Source organism: Sus scrofa, chromosome 13 (genome assembly GCF_054392235.1).
Source record: "Sus scrofa isolate SSC_HxYL_T2T_F1_AM1 chromosome 13, Sscrofa_HxYL_maternal_Yorkshire_Landrace_v2.0, whole genome shotgun sequence".
NCBI lineage: Eukaryota > Metazoa > Chordata > Mammalia > Artiodactyla > Suidae > Sus > Sus scrofa.
In genome coordinates this window covers 48,902,994-48,922,710 of record NC_139395.1, presented here as the reverse complement: position 1 = coordinate 48,922,710, position 19,717 = coordinate 48,902,994, and the positions used below count along the sequence as shown (strand labels likewise).

Genomic DNA, 19,717 nt, shown 5'->3' with positions numbered 1-19,717 from the left:
CACCCCGGAGCTACCTGTATCCCTCCCCCCCGGTTATTTAGTGCCAGACTGGTTCACTCTGGCACCCGCCCCTGACAGGGAGGAGTCACACTCCAGGAAAAAGAACCCCGTATCTCTGGCGCCCCCTACTGTCCAAGAGGTGCAAACACTGAGAAGGCGTCTGGGTCCGACCACTCCTTAGACGTCAGCCAGCAGCAGGGCGCACGCGCCGTAGCCTTGGGCCGGAAACGCCCAGGAGAGGCTTGCTTCCTACAGGAGCCTGGCGTGGGAGCCTATGGGAGCCCTAGGAGGCTTGGCTATAGGAGTTCATCCAATGGGAGCTTGGAGGCGTGACAGAACCAATCGAAGGACCCAGCGGAGCCGTGGGAGGCGGGGCCCACCGAGCAGTGGTAGCCTATCCGCGTGTGGAGTCTTGCGGACGCCCGGGTTTAGCCGCCACGTGAGTTCCTCGGTGTTAGCTGCAAGGCATAGTGGGCGACATGTCGGCGACCGTGGCGGCTCGAAAGCGGGGAAAGTCAGCCTCAGGAGCCGGGGCTGGTGCGGGGGCCGGCAAGCGGCGGCGAAAGGTGGGCGTGGCGCTTTGGCGGGCGGAGGTCAATCCCGCTACAGGGACCACCATCATCCCATCCTGGGGACCCGGTGGGACTCCACCTGGAGTCAGCTTCGTTCCTCATTCCATGCGCCAGATACTGAAAAGCCTTTCCCAGTGGCTCTCGAGGGACCGTAAGGGCCCTTGGTCAGTGCCAGGGTGGTCGGGACCCCTGACCAAAGAAAGTATTAAATAATTCCTAGGGCGACTCTTCTGGGGACAAGGGCAAGTCCAAGGGTGGCGGCAAGATGAATGAGGAAATATCCAGTGACTCGGAAAATGAAAGGTGAGTTTTTTCCCACCTAGTGGAAAGAAACACTGGCGCCCATGGTGTATGGAAGGAGTACTCAGAAAGTAATGGCAGAGCTGAGTCTAGAACCCAAGACTCTGGCTCTTGTTTCTCTGATCTTGGCTCTTTGTTCCAGTTTCTGACCCTGAGAACTCTCATCTTCCCTGCAGGGTCTCTGTGTGGGGAGGATTTTCAGTCCCAATGAGAGACCAATGAGAGATTCCTGGCTTATGGCAGGGAGCTGAATTCCAGGCAAAGAAAGAGTGATGCAAGAAATGCTTGCTAACTCTTCATTCTGTTCTCCCACAACTTCACAATTACTGAGAGTTTCCCCCTAACTCTCAACATATGCCATGTGCTGGCTTCACTGTTGAGGGAACAGAGATGAGAAGGCAGGTGAAGACAGAATCTGTTGTGAGGGATGTGTATCTTAGAGCTGTGTGTTCTGGGAACAGAGGAGGGGATGTTTAAGATCTGGAGAGATGAGGAGTCGTCCCTCATGGAGAGGTAGGGAAGGCATTCAGGGATCAGAGAAAAGTCTGGGGTTAAGCGGGCCACGTGGGAGCTGAAGAAGATAGAAGGGCAGGTGGTGGCTGAACCCAGAGTGTGGAGAGCTTTGAGTCGCTCCTTTATTCTGCAGGTGACTGGAATGGAGCATGTTGTAGAGTTCAAAGGGAGCTTGCAAAGTGTCAGGCCTGACTCTGTGGAATGGAAACTGTCATACCAGGTAATCTTGGTGCCTTCCTTAAGAGTCAGCTTTAGAAATTCTCCTTCTAAAATTGGGTACATGGGAGTTCCTGTCATGGCTCAGCAGGTTAAGAGCCCAACATAGTCTCCGTGAGGATGCAAGTTTGATCCCTGGCCTCAATCAGTGGGTTAAACATCTGGTATTGCCACAGGCTGTGGCGTAGGTCCCAGATTCAGCTTGGTTTAGTGGCTATGGAGTAGGCCAGCAGCTGCAGCTACAATTTGACCCCTAGCCCAGGAACTTCCATATGCTGCAGCCAGGTGTGGCCCTAAAAAGAAAAAAAAATTGGGTACATGTTGGTCTTAACTTACTTACAGAAGAATTTAGTATACTTTTTGTAGTCCTAATGTTACTGGGATGAGTGTGTGCCCAGCCCTGTGCTAAGCACTTTTAAATATTTTAAAAATGTGTTGTGAAATGTATTAGCTACAGAAGAGTTAATGAAATGTAATTGTACCATAGAGAGTAATGATGAAATGATGAACCTCTGTGCACCCACCAGAGCTATACCTTTTTTTTTTTGTCTTTTTGCCATTTTCTTGGGCCGCTCCCATGACATATGGAGGTTCCCAGGCTAGGGGTCTAATTGGAGCTGTAGCCGCCGGCCTACACCACAGCCACATCAACATGGGATCCGAGCCGTGTCTTTGACCTACACCACAGCTCATGGCAACGCTGGATCCTTAACCCACTGAGCAAGGCCAGGGATCGAACCCGCAACCTCATGGTTCCTAGTCGGATTCGTTAACCCCTGTGCCACAACAGGAACTCCCAGAGCTATACTTTTTGCAGAAACTTAGAAGCCCTAGCTGCCAATCCAGACTAGAATTAATCATCTCTTTGGTTTCCTTTCTTTTTCTTTTTTTTTTTTCATTTTCTCATTCAGGTATAATTTATATACAGTAATCTTCACCTTTTTTAGTGTACAGTTCTGTGAGTTGTGACAGACGCATATAGTCAAGTGACTGCCACCACTATAAAGAGTTTACCACCCTCCAAAAATTCTTCTCTGCTCCTGTGTAGTCAGTTTCTCCCCCTCCCCCAGCCCCTGGTAACTGCTCTCCTTAGAGTTTTGCCTTTTTTAGAATGTCATATAAGTGAAATCATAACAGTGTATATATTTCCCTTGGTTTTCTTTCTTTCTTTTTTTTTTTTTTTTTGTCTTTTTGCCATTTCTTTGGCCACTCCTGTGGCATATGGAGGTTCCCAGGCTAGGGGTCTAATCGGAGCTGTAGCCACTAACCTACGCCAGAACCACAGCAACGCGGGATCCGAGCCACGTCTCAACCTACACCACAGCTCACGGCAACGCCGGATCCTTAACCCACTGAGCAAGGCCAGAGATCGAACCTGCAACCTCATGGTTCCTAGTCGGATTCGTTAACCACTGAGCCACGACGGGAACTCCTCCCTTGGTTTTCTTTAGAGTTCTGCTTCCCATATGTGAACCCCTAAACAATGATTGATTAATTTGGGTAAACTGAGTAGAAGTTCTGACCTTGGCGTATAAGGGAAAGGCAGCACCACTTCTGTTGGCTGATGACTTGCTAGGTGCTAGGTGCTAAATCTGTCTCAATGGCATGGTCAGGACCTGGCTTCCTTGAGAGTTTCCAAGGTTCCTTCTGGGGAAGTTGTGGCAAGGTCATGAATAAGTCTGGGGAACAGCACAAAGTCAAGCCAAGACCACTTAAGCTTCACCAGGCATCCCGTCCTCAGGGCAGAGGGGAGCCATGGCAGTGATGATAGTCCAAACATGTCTTCCTCCTGGTTCCTTGCATTGGCTCTGGGCTGGCTACTCCCCTGTGTATTGGGGTGGTTGTTCTGAGATGTATTTTTTGTGCTTTCCATGTTGGATCTTCTCTTTCCTATCTCCTATGCCTTCCTTATTCTTAGTGTACTTTGTTATTTAGGGATCAGATCTGCCATCCTTAAAAGGAGGAGAAAGGACCAATTCTATGGCACTTTGTACATCTGAAAATATCACCACTCATCATAGATGGTTTAACTGGCATGCCCTTCCAAAATTTAGCATTTTGGGATGAATTTTACGTATGTGGCTCTTCTGTTTCCTGCTGTCTGAAGTCATTTTGATTCCTGGCCCTTTGTACATGACCTGATTTTTCTTGCAAGCCCATAGAACTTCTTTTCCCCTCCAGAGTTGAGAGATTTCATAGTGACCTCTTTGGGCTTGGGGTCTGTTTTCACCATTATCTTGGGTCTTGGGTGGGCCCTTTCAGTTTGGTAAATCACATCTTTCAATTTTCTGCATGGGCAACCATTGGCCGGAGGCTGTCAGGGATGGGGACAGGTGAGTGGCCAGAGGAGCTGGCTGAGCCTCTTCAAACCCAGCCCCCTCCTGCCCACAGCATAGCTCCCAGGAAGACTGAGGAGGAGGAGGAGGAAGAGTTGGAAGAGACTGCACAGGAGAAGAAGTTGCGCTTGGCCAAGCTTTATCTTGAGCAGCTCAAGCAGCAAGGTGAGCTTGTGGCCCTGGGCAGGTGAGGAGTAGAGCCTGTGCCTGAGTCTGCCTGCTGTGGCCCTAGACACCTGGTGGGTGACTGATGCAGGTGCCCAGTGGGTTGCTGGGGCTGCTAGTGCTGGCTGCCCTGTGGGAATGTGGGCAAGAGCTCTGATGGGCCTCCTGGGATGGGCCAGGCTTTTAGGGGGTTTTAGACTGATCTGATAAGGGCAGGGGATGGGCAGAAGGAGACCAACCAGCCCTCCTTTCCCTTTGCCTGAGGGGGCTGAATCTTCATGGTACACAGCCCAAGTGTTGAGGGGCCAGGACTGAGGTAGTGGGTGGGGATGGGAAGGGAAAAGTGGGGTCTTGGTCTAGGTTTACTTGGCCTGATTTGTCATACACAGAGGAGGAGAAGGCTGAGGCCCGTGAATTTGAGGAGGACCAGGTGGCGGGAAAACTGAAGGAGGACGTGGTGAGTGTGGAGGTGGGTGGTGGGAGGAAAGGGATGGGGCGGGTTCTGCTCCTGGGATCTCATCCATCTCCTCTCCGTGCAGCTCGAGCAGAGGGGCAGGCTGCAGAAGTCGGTGGCAAAGGAGGTGAGTGGCAGGGCACTTTGGCTTCAGATTAGAGAATAACCTGGGTTGTTGGGCAGATGGCCTGACTGGGAGTCAGGCTGAGGGGTTTTTGCTGTGGAATGTGGCTGTACTTGGGCATACAGGGTTAAGTAAGGGTTTGGTTCTTGCAACCCTGGGTCCCCTTCTTCTTCTCTGGGTAAGGTGGTGGGAAAGGATGGCGTGTGTGGAGGGGGCCTTCCTGCCCCCAGTTGCAATGACCCCGCTCCTGCCTGCCTAGATCCAGGCCCCAGCCCCAGCCGACATCCGAATCTTACGGGGCCACCAGCTTTCCATCACATGTTTGGTTATCACCCCTGACGACCTGGCCATCTTTTCTGCCGCCAAAGACTGCACCATTATTAAGTGTGAGTGCCTGGGTGGGGTGCAGCCCCCAGGGGTCATTGTAGAGAGCTGGTCTGGAGAGGAGAGAATAATCAGGGCAGAGTTAGATCTGATAGGGGAAGTTTCTGGAGGCAGGCTTGCTCCCTAAGGGGTGTCTTCTGGGTGACAGTGAAAGCTGCCCAGGAATGGAGCTTCTGAGCTCCCTGTCACTGTCATCAGAGATGATGAAGCAGAAGCAATGTGATTTAATGGGAATTGATGTTGCAGGTGGCCACCTGGGCTGGAGGACACTTGAGGCTCTGCACAGTCCTCTTGGGTTCCCTGGCTTGGCCTGCTGAGCGCTGTCCTTAGCCACCCATAGTAGTAGAAGCCAGAACTCGCACCATCAGTCCCAAAGCCTTTTCGTGTTCCTTCTCTTCTGGTTTCATGGCTGCCCTTTGGAAGTATTGTCACCACTTAACAGATGAGGAAACTGAGATGACTTGTCATCTCAGGGGCTCAACAGTAACTGAGCCAGGTTCTGACCTGAGGCCAGGACTTTTTCCATAGCCCCATGCTGCCCTTGAGGGGGCTTGCCATTGCAGTCCTGCCCCCTAGTCCAGTAGTGTCTCTCCTCCCCCTTGGTGTCAGGGAGCGTGGAGAGTGGACGGAAGCTTCATGTCATCCCTCGAGCCAAGAAGGGTGCTGAGGGGCAGCCCCCTGGCCACAGCAGCCACATCCTTTGCATGGCCATCTCTTCTGATGGCAAGTACCTGGTAAGGCAGGGTTGGTCCCGAGGGTGGGTGAGAAGTCCGGGCACCCAGTGAGTGCCTGTGGCCATTGTCTTCATCCCCAAAGGCCTCAGGTGACCGCAGCAAGCTCATTCTCATCTGGGAGGCGCAGAGCTGCCGGCACCTGTACACCTTCACAGGACACCGGGACGCCGTGTCGGTGAGGAGCTGGGCCTCCTTCGTGGACATTTCTTGAGCACCTGAGTGGGCCAGGCTTGGTGCTGGGCTCTGGGGGCTGGGGTGAATGAGGCAGAGGGTCCCGGGCGTCAGGGAACCTGCCCTTTGGTATAAAGGACAGAAACAAGATGAAGTGATAGGGGAGAGCTGGCGGAGACCGAGTGGGCTGGCCTAGGGAGAGGGAGGCTTCTGAGAAGTCTGCAGCTGCTCGAGGGCAGGCAGGTGTGCCCTGGCTCTACGTAGAACCCCCACAGAGCACTGGCAAGGGGGGCTGGCGCCCTGTGCCATGTGACTTGTTTTTCAGGACATCCTCCCTGGGCCTGACCTGTCTCACCCGCGCGCCAGGTCTGCTCTTGTCCTCTTTCCATGCACCCTTAGGGGCTGGCGTTCCGTAGAGGCACCCACCAGCTCTACAGCACGTCCCATGACCGCTCCGTGAAGGTGTGGAATGTGGCAGAGAACTCCTACGTGGAGACACTGTGAGTGCGCGGGGAGAGGGCACGCAGTGTACCTGTGCTCATACACGGGTAAGTCCATTCTCCCTCTGTCTCCTGCTCCAGCTTCGGGCACCAGGATGCTGTGGCTGCACTGGATGCCCTGAGCAGGGAGTGCTGCGTGACAGCGGGGGGCCGGGATGGGACTGTGCGTGTGTGGAAGATCCCTGAGGAGTCTCAGCTTGTCTTCTACGGCCACCAGTAAGGCAGCCTGTTGCACCAGGTGGGGGCTGCCAGGGGTGAGGGTGAGGCTAGGTCGTGTCCCTCATGGCTCCTTTCTCTAGGGGCTCCATCGACAGCATCCAGCTCATCAACGAGGAGCACATGGTGTCAGGTGCTGATGATGGGTAAGAGCTGCCTTTGGGATGTCTCCCGCTGCTGCCTTGGGCCTGCCTCAGAGGAGCCCCTCTACTCAGAAGCTGTTGTAACTCCTCTCCATAGATGACACTGAGGCAGAGAGCTCAGGTGACCTTATCTGCCCTGCTTCCTGTCCACAGCTCTGTGGCCTTGTGGGGCCTCTCCAAGAAGCGGCCGCTTGCCCTGCAGCGTGAGGCCCATGGGCTGCGGGGGGAGCAGGGCTTGGAGCAGCCCTTCTGGGTGTCGTCAGTGGCGGCCCTGCTCAACACAGACCTCATAGCCACAGGTGGGTGCCCGGTGCGGCAGAGAGGAGGGGGATCACATGGGGGGGGAGCTGGTGAGGGGTTGCTCACTATTTCCCTGCATCCCAGGCTCCCACAACAACTCTGTGCGGCTCTGGCAGTGCGGGGAGGGCTTCCGGCAGCTTGACCTTCTCTGCGACATCCCCTTGGTGAGTGAGGTTTGGATACCCAGCCTGTCTTTACTACACTCCCCAAGGTCCCTTGCAGTCTTCCTGCCAGAAGGGCAACTCCTCAGAGCAGGGCCAACTATGACTTCTTTTTGTAGCCTCAGCTCCTAGCATAGGGCCTGTAGGACCCCTCCCTTCTTCCTCTTCCTTCTGCTCCTCCTCCACTCCCCTTCCTGCCCTAGGCCTTGCCCTGGGTACTGGGGTACAAGGTAGGAAACAATGTGGGCAAAGGCATGAAGGGCTGGCGCTGAGATCACTTCTACATGGCTGCTGCTAGATTGAATGCCAGGCTAGAGTGTGTGGCCTTGGGGCAACCTAGGGCAGAGTGGCAGGATCTGTCATTGACATTTAGTGACAGTGCAGGGCTTGAGTCAGCAGTGCTGGTCAGGGGGTCTCCAGGGCCAGGAGCCAGGCCACACTTGGCATACTGTCTCCTTAATCCCCACAGCCTCACCATGAGGCTCACACTCTACCTCCTCCAGCTCATAGATGTGGAGGCTGAGACCCTGATGGGTAGAGGGCTGGCCCAGGTGGCAGGAGGCAGGGCAGGGATTTAACCCAGGCTGGGCCTTTGTGTTCCTGGAGCTGTGGTTTTGGTGTGGGGTGTCTGTTCCCACATATTACTGCATTGTCCTTCTCTTCTCAGGTGGGCTTTATCAATAGTCTCAAGTTCTCCAGTGCTGGGGACTTCCTGGTGGCCGGGGTGGGGCAGGAGCACAGGTATGAGGCACCCCTGGAGGGTGGGCAGGTGACACTGGCTGGGTGGGAATGGAGGTGGATACAGGGTGGGGCTGGGCCTGAACTCAGCTGCTTCTCTCACCCCTGCAGGCTTGGCCGGTGGTGGCGGATCAAAGAGGCCCGGAATTCTGTCTGCATCATCCCTCTCCACAGGGCCCCCAGGCCCCCGGCTGCTGGCTCCTGACACTCTCATCCTCTTTATTTAACTTCTTCCCAGGCCATCCCCTGCCTTCTTTGTATTAAAAGCCTCCTCTTTTGGGCCCTGTCTCCTCCAACTTTTTGGGTGGGGAGGGCAGGGGATGGTTTGGTAAAGGCCTGGGGGCTTTATATCCTTTCCTGGGAACTTGAGCCTGGAGTCCTCAACCAGCTTCTGGCTCTTGGATCCTGAGCATCCTCTGTGACCACCCTCCCACTTGCTGCTCTGGGCTGGTGGGGGTCAGAAGTTGTGGCTGTCCAGTTGAGTGTGAGGGCTGACTGTGGGGTCTGAGAACTGAAATGAATTAGGCAGCTAGGCCTACAAGGCAGGCTGACCTGTTGTACCCAGGCCAGAGCAGGAAGCTTTAGGAGTCAGACTGCCTTGAGGTGGAGGCTGGGGTGGAGGTGGGATCCAACTTTGCTCACTGTTTGGCAACTAGGGTCAGAGTTGGGAATAGCTCTGCCCTTTGGTCCAGGTGGCAGCCAGGCTGCAGGACTCCTCCCAAGTAAACATGTCAAAGGAATGTTCATTCTCCTGATTTCACCACTTGGATGATTCGCTCCTGCCATGGGGTGAAGTAAAAAGGGCAGAAAGACGGACTGGAGGGCAGAAGTGCAGTGCAGTCTCCTCTCCTCAGTGGAAAGTGAGCAGAGGATGTTAAGGGCTCAGCTCTAACTTTTCCCTTCATGCCTTGCGTCCAACAGCTGAGCCTGTGGTTCTGAGGGGCAGTGAGCATGGTCCCCTCGGGGGAGGAAGCTACAGGTGTCCCCTGCTCTTTAGGCCTCTTCCTTAGACATGCTTGCTCCTGCCTTCATTCTCTTGGGCCAGAAAGGTCAGGTTCAGATTGAACCCCTGAAAATCCTATTATGGATCAGAGGGCGTTGCTAGAATTCACTCCTACATGTCCTGCCTTAAACTGAACTCAGTGACAGCATAAGCATACTTCCTGCATAGTGCTGCAAGTAACAAGGAAATGCCTCTTAACACACGAACCCCTTTTCTATGAGCACATTCCCAGGAAGAAATGAAAGTTTGAAAATAAATGTGCTTGGCATAAAAATATAGATAAGTGGAATAGGATAGAAAGCCCAAAATTAGTTGACCATAGGTGCGTGGGTTTAATCTATGAGAAAGGATGCAAGGATATATAATGGGGAAAAGATAGAGAGTCTCTTCAATAACTGGTGTGGGGAGTTCTCATTGTGGTGCAGCAGAAATGAATCTGACTAGTATCCATGAGGATGTGGGTTCAGAATCCCTGGCCTTGCTCAGTGGGTTAAGGATCTGGCATTGCTGTGACCTGTGGTATAGGTCACAGATGTGGCTCTTATCCTGCATTGCTGTGGCTGTGGTGTAGGCTGGCAGCTGTAGCTCTGATTCGACCCCTAGCTTGGGAACTTCCATATGCTATGGGTGTGGCCCTAAAAAGCAAACACACACACACACAAACCAAACTGCTCTTAGGAAAACTGGACAGCTACCTGTAAAATAATGAAATTAGAACACTAACACCATACACAAAAATAAACTCAAAATGGATTAAAGACCTAAACATAAGTCCAGATACTATAAAACTTTTAGAGGAAAACATAAGCAGAACACTTTGATATAAATTGCAGCAGTATCTTTTTTGGACCCACCTCCCAGAGTAATGAAAATTTAAAAAAAAAAAAAAAAAGGGACCTAATTAAAAGCTTTTGCACAGTAAAGGAAACCATTGAAAAAAAAAAATTTGAAAAGACAACCCATGGAATGGGAGAACATTTTTGCAGAGGAAGTGACCAATAAGAGATTAATCTCCAAAATATGCAAATATCTCATACAGCTTTATGTATATATAAAAGCTCAATCAAAAAATGGTCACAAGATCTAGGGAGTTCCTGCTGTGGTGCAGCAGGTTAAGGAACTGGCATTATCTCTGTGGTGGTGTGGGTTCAGTTCCTGGCCCAGTGCCCTAGGTGAAGGATCCGGTGCTGCAGCTGTGTTGTAGGTCACGGCTGTGGTTTGGATTTGATCCATGGCTGGGAAACTCCCACATGCTGCAGATGTGGCCAAAAAAGAAAGACAAAAAACGATCTAAATAGACATTTCTCCAAAGAAGACGGATGGCCAAAAATGCACATGAAAGGATGCTCAACATTATTTTTTGGCCGCACCCATGGTATGCAGAAGTTCCCAGGTCAGGGATTGAACCTGTGTCATAGCAGCCATGTGAGCCACTGCAGCAACAGTGCCACTTTCTTAACCCACTGAGCCACCGGGAATTCCTCAATATCACTAATTATTAGAGAGATGCAAATCAGAACTAGAATGAGGTGTCACTTTACACCAGTCAGAATCTGTTCCCCCAACTCTGATGTCTTCATCAGAGTTGATCACTGCTGATTTTTGTGGATATCTTCCTAATTTCAACCACCTTTTAAAATAATGCCTTTACAAGACAATGTATATAAATATATGCTTATATTGAGTTCACATTGATTTTATGAACTTGCTGATCTTGCTAAATGCTTTTTTTTTTTTTTCTTTTTGCCTTTTCTAGGGCATATGGAGATTCCCAGGCTAGGGGTCTAATCAGAGCTGTAGCCGCTGGCCTATGCCAGAACCACAGCAATGCGGGATCCGAGCCACGTCTGCAACCTACACCACAGCTCACAGCAACACCAGATCCTTAACCCACTGAGCAAGGCCAGGGATCGAACCTGCAACCTCATGGTTCCTAGTCGGATTCATTAATCACTGAGCCATGACAGAAACTCCCAGATCTTGCAAAATCTTGTATACTCTTCTACATCGGTACATAGAGAGCACACTAATTCCTTCTAATTGTATTTAGCTTACCATTATTTAAATGAATTGAAATCCATCACACTAAGTGAAGTAAGCCAGAAAGAGAAAAATAAATACTATATGATATCAATTATATTTGGAATCTAAAATATGACATATGTAAATGGATATTTCTCCAAGAAGACACACAGATGCCCCCCCCAACACATGAAAAAAGGCTAAGCATCACTAATTATTAGAGAAATGCAAATCAAAACCACAATGAGGTATCACCTCACAGCAGTCAGAATGGCCATCATCAAAAAGTCTACAAACAACAAATACTGGAGAAGGCATGGAAAAACAGGAATACTCCTACACTGTTGGTGGGAATGTAAATTGGTACAACCACTATAGGAAACAGACTACCATAAAAACTAAAAAACTATATACAGAACTACAATATGGTCCAGAAATCTCACTTCTGGGCATCTGTCCTTAGAAAATCATAATTCAAAAAGATACATGCACTGCAATGTTCATTGCAGCACTATATACAATAGCCAAGACATGGAAGCAACCTAAGTGTCTACTGACAGAGGAATAAATAAAGAAGACGTGGTACATATATATAATGGGATATTAGCCATAAAAAGAAATAATACCATTTGCAGGAACATGGATAGACCTAGAGATTATCATACTAAGTGAAGTAAGCCAGATGGAGAGAGACAAATACTAAATGAGATCACTAATAATGTGGACTCTAATTAAAAAAGATAGGAAGGAATTTATTCATAAAACAGAAATAGACTCAGATTTTGAAATCAAACTTACGGTTACCAAAGGGGAAATGTTGGGGGTAGGGATAAATTAGGTTGGGATTAACATATACACACTACTATATAAAAAAAATATATATAAAATAGTAACAAGGACCTACTCTAATAGCACACAGAAATCTACTCAATACTTTGTAATAATCTATATGAGACAAGAATCTGAAAAAGAATGGATATATGTGTATGTATAACTGATTCATTTTGCTGGAAACCTGAAACTAACACAACATTGTAAGTCAACCATATGCCAATAAATTTTTTTAAAAAAGAAAAAAGGAAAGAAATGCTCTTGGAATTGAGATTTAAAATAATTCCTCTTATGGTTTCTATTCTCAGTCTTGGTCAGTCGAGACCTGCTGTAGGTGGGTTCTTCCTTCCTTCCTCCCTCCTTCCCTTCCATGCAATCTGAAGCCATGAGAGTTGAAAGCAGAGAAGTAGTGTGATTTGGTTCAAAATATAAAGGAAAAACAACCCTCTGGCTGCGATGTGGATAGTTAATTAGGTGTAGAGGTTTGGGGGAAGAAGGGAGGCCAGTTAGAAAGCTATAGTAAGAGTGGGTAAGAGGTCATGGTAGTGTGAGAGGGGCAGCAGCAAGAAGTGGGGAGACAGCTGTGCTGGGGATGTGTTTGGAGGTGAAGCCAATGGATCTGGCTGATGGGTTGATTGTGGGATGAGATAAAGGTGGCAGCATAGTGGACAGTGGTGACATTTACCAAGATGAGGAAGACCAGGCAGAGAAGGAGCATGATGAGGAGGATCAGGAGTTTAGTTTGCAGTATCTAGTAGACATAGGGAAGGTAAGTAGCCAATGAGCTCACTGCTCTATGTTTTATAACATGAAGCCATGTGATTCTGGGGTGCAGAATTATACCTCCCACCCCGGGGTGGGTTTGGGACACTTACCCAGCCAATTGGAGTATCAAATAGCTGGTATGCAGAGAGACTGGCTGCTAGCTGTTCTCAGCTTGCTCCCCCACCCCTTCTCTTCTAATCCACCATTTCTCTGGCTCATTTTTCTCTGCCTCAGGCTTTCCCCTTTTCCTCCCCTTTCCTATATTTTCCTGGTTTGTTCATCTGGTCACAGTCCAGTTCTAAATGCTGAACCCCACCTTCCTCACAGCAGACCTTCCTCAATCCCACCCCAGTCACTTCCTGTCCATCTACCCCCTCTACTGGGGGCACTGGGCACAGGGAAAGAGCACTGATAGGACCTGTCATAGGAATGGAGGGAAGGGTCTCAGGACTTGAGGACTTTGTGGGGTCTCCTTAGAGAAGCAGTCTGGCCCTGTTTTGCTCTATCTCATTCATTCATTCAGTAAGTACTTATTTAGTATGTGCTATGTGCTGGCACTGTTTAGTATCTGGGGAAACAAATAAGGAAAATGCTGACCCTGTTCATTAGAGCTGGAGGAGGAAAGAGACAGGCTGGCCCAAAGGTGACTGCATAGGATCAGGTAAAAATCAAAATGGAGAGCTATGAGAGGGGCCATGGGCTTTTCCAGAGTATAGATCCACCAAGTCAATGCCTGGAGTCATGCTGGGAGGGCAGCTGTGCCAGAGTCTGCATGCAGGGCTCATGTTCCTGGGGGTGAGGGTGCAGCTTTTGTAGAAGAAATGGCCCAGGCAGGGACTGATAGGGAAGGGCTGTCTTCCCACAGGCCACTCCCAACAGACCTGCTTTTCTTCCCCTGCAGGCTGTGGGGCTGGGAACACATTTAGAGGGCTGACCCCATTGAGACCCTCACTGGCTCCTCCTTTCTTCTCTCCTTCCCACTCCTCCCTGAGAGCCTCCTCTCTACTGAGAGCCTCCTCTCTACTGAGAGCCTCCTCCTCTACTGAGAGCCTCTGCAGTGAAAGTCTAGTAGAGGTGGCAGAGAATAGTAGGAAAGGAAGGGAGAAGGAGGCTCACCCCCACTGTGCTTGCCCCAGGCCCCTTGCCCTCAAAGCCTTCCTTTGGTTGGTGTCACCTCTCTGCTCCTTGGCACCTGGGACAGCTCCTCCCTGCCCACCAGGTTGAATCTGAGCAGGTCCTGGTGGGGTCACCACATTCAGTGACATCCATATCCCTGGACTCTTTCCTGCCTGAGTCTCCCTGCACCATGGGTCCCAGCGCTTTGTTTACTTGGGCTCCATATGTGGGATCGTTCCTGTGCCCTTAGAATGCAGGTACCTTAATTTTTCCCATCACTCCTCAAATGCTCATGGATCCAAGTACGAGGAGCATGTGTTTAGTGGCCATTTGTATATCTTCTTTTATGAAGTATTGGTTTAAGCCTTTTGTCCACTTTTGGTGCATTGTTTGTCTTTATTACTGAGTTGTAGAAGTTCTGATATTCTGGATAAGTGTTCTTTGTCAGATATATGTACTGCAAATGTTATTTTCCCCAGCCTGTGACTTTTAAAAATGCACTCTTTTGATTAAGAGATGGTTTTAATTTGGATGAAGTCCAGTCGATCAATATTTTATATTTAGTGCTCTCTCTGTTCTAAGAAATCTTTGTCAACTCCAAGGTCACAAAATAATTCTCATGGGTTTTCTCCTAGAAGCTTTATAGGTTTAGCTTCAGTTTTTGTTTAGGTCTATGATCCCCCTTGGATTAATTTTATTTGGTCTGTGATATTATTTAGGGATCAAGATTCTTTTTTTTTCCATTGAAAAATATATTTCTTTTCTGCATTGAATTATCTTGGTACATTAAAAAAACTCAATAGACTGTGTAAATGTGTCTATTGCTGGCTTCTCTATTCTGTTTCATTGATTTGTTTGTCTCTTCTTACACTAACACCACCTGTCCTGGTTACTGTAACTTCATAGCTTTTGAGAGAGTAAGTCTTTTTTTTTTTTTTTTTTTTTTTTTGCTTTTCCTGGCTGCACCCATGGCATATGGAACTTCCTGGGCTAGGGGTCGAACTAGAGCTGCAGCTGCTGACCTGCACCACGGCCACGGTAACACCAGATCTGAGCTGCATCTGTGACCTACACCACAGCTCACGGCAACACCGGATCCTTAACCCACTGAGGGAGGCCAGGGATTGAACCCACGTCCTAATGTATACTATTTGGGTTCATTACTACTGATCTGCAATGGGAACTCCTGAGATAGTAAGTCCTGAAATCAGGTAATGTAAATCCTTCAATTTGCACTTTTATATCAAGAATTTCCCAACTGTTCATACAGTTGATTCTTGTATATTGACCTTGAATCTTTCAGTTTTAGGGGTGCTTTTAATTTTTATCTTTAAATAGCTTTTTTGGAATGTAACTCACATGCCATATAGTTCGCCCCCTTAAAGCACAAAATTCAATAGTTGTTAGGACATTCATAGATATATGCACACAATACCATGGGTATCTTGCGTGCTTGCTCAATTTTCTTATTGGTTCTACTAGTTTTGGTGTAGATTGGGGGTGCTTGTATGCAGTTGCAGGATCTGGAGGTGAGCAATCCTCAGTGGCTTGTAGCTGGGCTTCCCAGTGGAGTTGGCAAGGTGGTGAGTAGGCTCCGTATCCCTTTGATGTGTTTAGGGCCCTACTGACTTTTCCCCCAGCCCTTCCCCAACTCTTAGTCATGCTGCTAACCTCAGTGTTTTGGGAGGAGTGAGAAGTGCACACCTCAGTGACCCCTGAGGCTGTGCCTCAGGGGGTCAGATGACCCAGTAGGGCTTCAGAGGACAGGAACAAGCACAGGTGGGGAGGGCCTCACCTAGAGTCTTCTGCCTGATTCAGAGCTACGAATAGAGCTAAGAACTTCCATAGTGACTGCCCTTTCCTTACATGTCTAATTGTGCCCTTGAGCCCAGCAGAGGCAGAAGACAGGGGAGCATGTGAACCCATTGGAGCCTGAGATGGGGGCTCTAGCTGGTCCTGGGGGCCTCACAGAGTTCCCTAGGTATTATAGGGATGGGTCAGCAATTCAATTCTTCTTTCCTAAGGTAATCATTGGTAATAGTTTGGCATATACACCTTTCTCTGCCTTTATACATATAATTATATATATGTATATAAATATATATTTTTTGGCTGCATTTGCAGCATGGGGAAGTTCCTGGGCAAGGGACTGAACCTGTGCCACAGCAGCAACCCAAGCCATGGCAGTGACAACACCAGATCCTTAACCCACTGAATCATAAGAGAACTTCTTATAATTATGTACCTTGATGGTTTTATTTACATCAATGTGATCATAATGATATTCAACTTTTCTACCTACGTATGTCTTGGATACACTTTCTCATCAGTACATATACATCAAATTAATTATTTTCAACAGTTATGTTGTATTCTATAGTATGAATGGACTGTAAACCATAGAACACCCAATTTCACCACTGGGAATATTGCCCATGACTGAATATCTTTATATACCTTTGTACCACTGGAGCCACTATTTCTGGTGTCTTGTTTTGGAGCCAGGGCTTTGGCCATTTCCAGCAGAAAAGAATGGATAGCGCTTTTCCTTGGAGGGGGCTCAACTATTGGGAGCCATCCTGGTGCTTGAGTCATAACTGCCCTTATGACATCACAGGTCTCCCTCCTCTACTCTTTCTTCCCATGCCATGGCTAGAGGAAAACAGACCTGAGGGGATTTGCACCATCTACACCCAATCCATGTGGGACCAATGGTGAGTAAGAGAGAGACTGACATACTAAGATTTTTAGGGATGTCCCCATAGTTCTTTTGGGATGAGGGGATCTTCTGACACATCTGAATACTCTGGGAAGCCCTGGAAGCTGGGGATGTGTGGATACTGAATGGAGAGGGAGGGAGAGCAGCCTCATGCTTGCCTTTCCCCTAATTGCTGATTGCAGGAGGAGGGCCAGCCTACAACAATTAAAGAACACACTAAAAAAGAGCCTCAGCAGAATGAGGGGCTAACTGCTTTATCGTCGGCATCATCACCAACCGTAAAGAAGGAGGAGGTAGGAAGAACCCTGACTTGGATGTCTCTGGTCCTTTTGTCCTAATGCTTGTGGTTACTGACTTCTGTATGTTCCAGAGCTAAGAAGAAGACTAAACTCATTCTTGTCTGTCCTCTTTCCCTATTTCTTTTTTAGGCTAAACAAGAGAATATAGTTGCGACCAAGAGAGTAGATGATGCTCATAAGAAACCCAGACTGGTATGGTCCCCTACCCAGATGACACAGGGCTGGGGCTGGGAATACGGGAGCTGTGTCTGTGGGATGGATTGGCCAACATATCGGAAGCTGGGCTTAATGCTGTGTATTTGAGCATGTATACATTTGCTTGCTAATTAAGATTTAATGTTTGGAAGTCAAGAGAAGTGATGATGGGGAAGAGATAAGAGAGGAAGAACTTTATGGGGTGGGGAAACTTAATACCATGATATTATAGAGGAAGAGAGCAGGTTGTGGATTGGAGGTGGAGTCAAGGATGAAAGGGCAGGATTAGCAAAGGATTTTTCGGCGGGTTGGGGTCTGAAGGGAAGGGTCATGGTCTTGGTCAGGTGGGCAGACTCAGATGGAAAATGGTAACCCTTTGATTATGGTATTCTTGCCCTAGGCTGACCAAGTTGACCCATGTAAAAGTGGGTAGCCAGGACAGATACACTTCCATCTTACAGATGGGAACTCTTGAGATTCGAAGGTCAATGTGATGTATCCATTGTCCATTAACAAGAAGAGGGGCAGAGACAGGACACCTACCTGGTCTTATGGTTCCAGTCAGTGCTTGCCCAGTACTCTTGAGGTCCAGAAGAAGGGGTGATTGTTGATAGGGCATCAGGGTCCTTTCCTGGCCCACCCGGGGCTGCAGTGGGTAGGAAATATTCTCTAAATGTCTCCTCTTTTTTTCTTGCTAGATGCCAAGAATCCAAAATAGGTTTCCCATCACTAATCCAGAAGTGGTAAAGATCCAGGCCTGGTGGCGGGGCACCCTGGTGCGCAGGACACTGCTGCATGCAGCACTCAGAGTGTGGATCATTCAGGGCTGGTGGAGGGAGAAGCTGATGAAGCTGGAAGAGAACAGGCGGCGGGCTGTCCTGGAGACCTTCACACGGAAGGAATGGGCAGCAGTCAGGCTGCAGTCCTGGGTCCGCATGTGGCGCATCCGTCGGCGCTACTGTCGCTTGCTTAATGCAGCCCGCATCATCCAGGCCTACTGGAGGTGCCACTCCTGCGTTTCCCGGGGTTTCATTAAGGGCCACTACAGAGTCACGGCCAACCAGCTGCATCTCGAACTTGAGATCTTGCTGGGCTCAGGACCTTGCATTGTGACTGAGTGTATTCCCCTTCCAATAAAGCAGTGAAGTGGTCTTTCCCCAGCTTCTCTCTGCCATCAGCTCCAGGAGGTTGGGGCCAATGATAGCAAATACTTAGCATCGCATATGCTAACTCTGAGGAATTTGCAGGTGTTGTCTGAGCCCCTGAGGAGGAGAAGGATTCTGAGTCCTCATCCAGACTCTGATTGATCAGCAATATCTGACATAGGCACGAAAGCTGAGGGTACAGATCTGCCACGTCACTAACTCAGGGAGCATCGTTCACATCTGGTCTATAGAGATGGTGCTTCTCCCCAGGGTTGTGTACAATGGAAGTGAGGGCGCAGGTGAGGTTGTGGTGATGCGATGGCAGCACATTTGCCAGGAATTCACTTACCTGGGTCTAGCTGCTCAGGGCCTATTCTCCCACCTCCATAATTGAGAGGAGCCCATCCACTTCACACTCTTGATACTGGCTCCTGGTGGTTCATAAACTGACCCCTGAACACGGAGGGCAAGAAAAGACAGAAGAGGGCAGACTACAGTAGATTTAGTAAATAAGGGAACTTACAAGCCTTGTCTTGGGTGCCTCTGTCAAGTAGATCTCAGTACTTGATCTCCAGAATCTGGAAAGTTTATATAAGTGCCTTAATGGGGTTCAGCCACGTGTACCATCCAGATGATCTCAAAAACACATCCTTGAAAATGCCTCCCAGTGTGGGAATGGTAGGCAGACCGTACCTTCCAAGGACAGGGGAGGGGGTGAGGGGCCTCCAATTGCCTGGGTCCAGCTTGTGGGTCAACTGGTGGTCACGATCTTTCAGTGACCTTGTCCTCTAACAGCTCCCTGAATACCTGGAGGCTGTATCTTCATACTTGTCCTTCAAGCCAGAATCTGAGCCTCAAACTGAAAATGGTTAGAGTGCACAGGTCCTGTCCTTCTGCTTCAAACTCTGTCTCTCACTCTCTGGCCCCGAATGGAGACTAGGCTTATTCTCCCTCAGAGCTCGTGAGTGTGGGGATGGGGAAAGAAGGCATTGTGCTGCTAGCCGAACCCTTTAGTGAGCTTTAGGCCCTAGGTTATCACAGACCCAGAGCTGAGAAGGTATCAGCTGTGTCTCCTTCACCCTCTCCTCAGGCCCAGTCTCTGTAAGAACAGGTTCAGGTGGAGCTGAGGCCTCTGACAATCCCTTCCTATGAAGAGCTGCCATGTGGGTGAGATTGGGGCCTAGGTGATAGCAAAGGCCAATTAAGAGGTCAAGTTGGGCTGTTCTTCTGCCCATCTCAGCACTGCTGTTCCATGGTCTCCTGCAAAGAGAGGAGGCTGAGGTTCTGGGTTATTCCTTCTGCAAGCTTAGAAGCCCTATGCCCAGCCCAGCTCCATCTGCTCTGTCCTGGAAAGCTGGTTCTTCAGCTCTCACTGTCCAGAGGTCTCATGGTCCACCTCTCTGCCCTGCACTGTGGCTTGAGCTCAGTGGGGCTTGAGCTGTCTTTCCTGCTTTGTCCCTCTGTGTCCTGTCCATTCAGTCCCACTCAGGTCCTGGTCTCTCACTCTTTCTCTGAAGGATTTCTGTCTCTTCCTTGCCTCCCTTTCTCTCATGATCAGTGTCTCCCGTAAGGAGCAAGGACTTTGGGGCGAGACA

At 49.3% G+C, this 19,717-nt stretch overlaps 2 protein-coding genes across 4 annotated transcripts; both read left to right on the top strand.

Moving 5' to 3' along the window:
* The first annotated feature begins 416 nt into the window (after window positions 1–416).
* RRP9 (ribosomal RNA processing 9, U3 small nucleolar RNA binding protein) lies at window positions 417–8,307 on the top strand. Of its 3 annotated transcripts, XM_084988471.1 has the most exons (16): window positions 417–566; window positions 793–875; window positions 1,519–1,605; window positions 3,993–4,102; window positions 4,492–4,559; window positions 4,642–4,683; window positions 4,940–5,066; window positions 5,674–5,798; window positions 5,881–5,973; window positions 6,369–6,469; window positions 6,551–6,685; window positions 6,769–6,831; window positions 6,982–7,127; window positions 7,213–7,292; window positions 7,957–8,030; window positions 8,139–8,307. In XM_084988471.1, exons 8-16 carry the CDS (start codon window positions 5,769–5,771, stop codon window positions 8,230–8,232), a joined length of 816 nt encoding a protein of 271 aa, XP_084844597.1. In that variant the 5' UTR covers window positions 417–566; window positions 793–875; window positions 1,519–1,605; window positions 3,993–4,102; window positions 4,492–4,559; window positions 4,642–4,683; window positions 4,940–5,066; window positions 5,674–5,768; the 3' UTR covers window positions 8,233–8,307. The 3 variants fall into 3 exon arrangements, 2 of the variants coding, with proteins under 2 accessions (XP_084844597.1, XP_003358503.1); XR_014823199.1 differs by lacking the exon at window positions 1,519–1,605 and having other exon boundaries at window positions 6,926–7,127; XM_003358455.5 differs by lacking the exon at window positions 1,519–1,605.
* Window positions 8,308–16,374: 8,067 nt separating this feature from the next.
* Window positions 16,375–18,137, top strand: IQCF1 (IQ motif containing F1). Its single transcript, XM_003358454.4, has 4 exons — window positions 16,375–16,478; window positions 16,666–16,776; window positions 16,912–16,974; window positions 17,676–18,137. The coding sequence occupies exons 1-4, from the start codon at window positions 16,476–16,478 to the stop codon at window positions 18,120–18,122; spliced, it is 624 nt and encodes a 207-aa protein (XP_003358502.1). The 5' UTR covers window positions 16,375–16,475; the 3' UTR covers window positions 18,123–18,137.
* Window positions 18,138–19,717: the final 1,580 nt, after the last annotated feature.

Excerpts from the sequence above, each read along its gene's own strand:
- IQCF1 (XM_003358454.4), top strand. Across the intron at positions 16,777-16,911 it reads CAACCGTAAAGAAGGAGGAG|GCTAAACAAGAGAATATAGT; the intron begins GTAGGAAGAACC and ends TTTCTTTTTTAG. Across the intron at positions 16,975-17,675 it reads CTCATAAGAAACCCAGACTG|ATGCCAAGAATCCAAAATAG; the intron begins GTATGGTCCCCT and ends TTTTCTTGCTAG.
- RRP9 (XM_003358455.5), top strand. The coding sequence starts at position 480 with ATGTCGGCGACCGTGGCGGCTCGAAAGCGGGGAAAGTCAGCCTCAGGA. Across the intron at positions 5,799-5,880 it reads CTTCTGATGGCAAGTACCTG|GCCTCAGGTGACCGCAGCAA; the intron begins GTAAGGCAGGGT and ends TCATCCCCAAAG. Across the intron at positions 5,974-6,368 it reads GACACCGGGACGCCGTGTCG|GGGCTGGCGTTCCGTAGAGG; the intron begins GTGAGGAGCTGG and ends ATGCACCCTTAG.